The sequence below is a fragment of the Mandrillus leucophaeus genome, unplaced genomic scaffold (genome assembly GCF_000951045.1).
Source record: "Mandrillus leucophaeus isolate KB7577 unplaced genomic scaffold, Mleu.le_1.0 Scaffold9, whole genome shotgun sequence".
Lineage (NCBI taxonomy): Eukaryota > Metazoa > Chordata > Mammalia > Primates > Cercopithecidae > Mandrillus > Mandrillus leucophaeus.
The window spans coordinates 9,121,871-9,124,588 of record NW_012109807.1 but is presented as its reverse complement, the minus strand read 5'-3'; the positions used below and the strand labels follow the sequence as shown (position 1 = coordinate 9,124,588).

General features: G+C 42.4%; 1 protein-coding gene across 2 annotated transcripts in view; it reads right to left on the bottom strand.

The window, feature by feature from the left end:
- LMAN2L (lectin, mannose-binding 2-like) overlaps nucleotides 1-2,718 on the bottom strand; it is a 36,021-nt gene that overhangs the window by 31,971 nt on the left and 1,332 nt on the right. For both annotated transcript variants that reach the window (XM_011969636.1, XM_011969637.1), the window contains exon 2: nucleotides 1,873-1,991. In XM_011969636.1, coding sequence (XP_011825026.1) covers nucleotides 1,873-1,991 — 119 coding nt within the window. The remainder of the gene's footprint in view (nucleotides 1-1,872; nucleotides 1,992-2,718) is intronic.

The window sequence follows — 2,718 nt, the reverse complement described above, 5'->3', positions numbered from 1 at the left end:
TTATGCCCCTGGGAACAGGGCAGTGTCACAGAAGTTCTCAGTGAGCCAAGAGGTGTCTGTCACTGATTCTTGGCCTCCTACAGCACAATGCTATACTGTTTTGCCCAGGACCATATATAATTGTGTTTCTGAAATTCTGCCACACACTGGATTCACCTAGGCAGTTTTAAAAAATCCCAATGGCCAAGCTGCACCCTATTCCAATTAGATCAGAATCTCTGGGGGTGACACCCAGGCATCAATTCCAATGGATAGCCAAATTTGAGAACCACTGCTCAACCAAATGGATCCCATTCAAATAACTCAGAAATAAGCCCACAGTCATGGTGATAGCCAGATAACAGCAAATACAGGTATCAGAAATCTGAAAAAGGGAAGAACTAGAGGCTATACTAGAACTGAGGCTACAAGTTATGTAGAGACAGAGAGCCAGCAACACAGCAGCGGAGTATCAAGCCTTGAACATAATCATCCGGTAACCCACAAGAGCCCCACCAACAAACTTATACAAGTATAATGACATAACACATATTTCTGTAACCATTTTAACTTGCCACAGTCTTTTCATGTCTATCGTCTTATTTTATTCTCACAACAAGCCCAGTGGGCAAGTAAAACAGGTATTCTAAAGCTCATTTATCAGATGGAGAAACAGAAAACTAAGAGGTTAAATAATCTGCCAAGGGCTCACAGGAGGACTGTAACAGAGTTGGACCAAGAACCCCAGTCTTTCAACTGTCCTTTATCTCTCCTACCAAAACACAATGCTCTGTACTCTGTCCAAAAATGAGCTCAGCACTATGATCTAGGTTAAGGGGCCAGTTTGTGCAGATAGCTAATGTAGAAATTTCTCTTGCCCTCCTGAACAAGGAAAAGAAATCGTTCTCTTTTCTGAGATTCACTTATCTACAACCAATGAGAAAAGCCATGTAAAAGTAGGTTCTTAGTTTATGAGAGCTCCAGAGAAAGTATCAAAGGATGCCAGTCATGCCCAAAAGTAAACTGGTCATAAAAGATTTAGAAAGAGCCCTGGAAACAGAAAAGAAAGCATCATCTTACACTTGTACAAAATCACAGTGCAGCCACACCAGGAATACTGCATTCACTTCTTGTCGCCATACCTCAAGGAAGACAATGCAGCTAGAAAAGGTCCAGAGAAGTACACATAAAATGACCAATAGCTCAGAGTGGCTTTCACATGAAAATAAAATTTTGTATCAGACTCTTCAAATTGAGATAACAAGGTGGGGATGCTGGGATAAGGTCTGGGATCAATTTAAGAGAGTCCTCTCAACGAGGCCTGGTGGCTCACACCTGTAATCCCAGACCTTTGGGAGGCCAAGGCAGGAGGATTGTTTGAGACCAAGAATTTGAGACCAGCCTGGGCAACACAGCAAGATCCCAACTCTACAAAAAATATTTTTAAGATGAGCCAGGTGCAGTGGCACATGCCTGTAGTCTCAGCTACTCAGGAGGCTGAGGGAGGAGGATCCCTTAAACCCAGGAGTTTGAGGCTATAGTGAGCTATGACTGTGCCACTGCACTCTGGTCTTCTTACAATCTTCTTACAAAGTGGTTAAGCAGGAGTTAAGTTATTATTAAACCCTAAGGAGTAGTACTATTGGGCCAATCAGGAATTAAAGACATTTCGGGGGAAAAAAAAAATGAATTATTTGCTATAATTAAATAGCATTTTCCTAAATACCTGATTTATTTATTATGAAGGTCAGAATAATCTCAAAAATAAAGATCCTTGATATCCACAGAAGACAGAATACCAAGGGGACAGACAGTAAAATTAAATCAGTATGCCACTGCTGAACCTTTTAGGTCTTTCTGGGTCACCAACACAGGAGGGAGAAAGATTCTTACCACCCGGTTCCACAAGGCACCCTGTTTACTTTGCATATCTGGGGTAAGGCGGATATACTGGGTCATCACCATGGCATTGCCCATCAGATTCCACAGTGAGGAACTGCCTGTGCCCACACCTACAGGAAGGAAGTAGATCAGTTCATACTCTTCAACACCAATCCATTCAGAAAGCAGCCACCACAGAGCCTCTGAAAGCTGAGCCATCATCTTTTTCCCCCTTTAATGTCACTCAATCTCCTATCTTGTCACTCATGAATCTTAAATCCTTACCATCTCTACAACTTTCACAAGGCCTTTATCAGGTGAGGACCCCAAAGTACATCAGAACTATCACTTTATGCATGCTACAGTAACCATAGCTCACACCCATTCTTCCCGTTGTAATATGTGAATAAACTTCAGCATCGTAAAAGAAAAAAATTTTCCTGAGTTACATCAAAAAGAGTTTGACAGGTCAGGTGCAGTGTCTCACCCCTGTAATCCCCACTCTTTAAGACGCTGAGGAGGGAGGGCATCTTGAGGTCAGCAGTTTCAGACCAGTCTAGGCAACATACAAAGACCCTGTCTTTACCAAAAAAATAAAAATTAGCCAGGTGTGGTTGTCCTTGTCTATAGTCCTAGCTACTCAGGAGGCTGAGGTGGCAGGATCGCTTGAGCCCAGGAGGGTGAAACTGCATGAGCCATGATTGTGCCACTGCACTCCAGCCTAGGCAATGGAACAAGACCCTGTCTCTAAAAATATATAAATAAAAACAAAAAGAGTTTGACCCTCACGTCTCTGGCGCTTAGTCACATTCTTTCTTTTCTTTTCTTTTCTTTTTTTTGAGATGGAGTCTCGCTCTG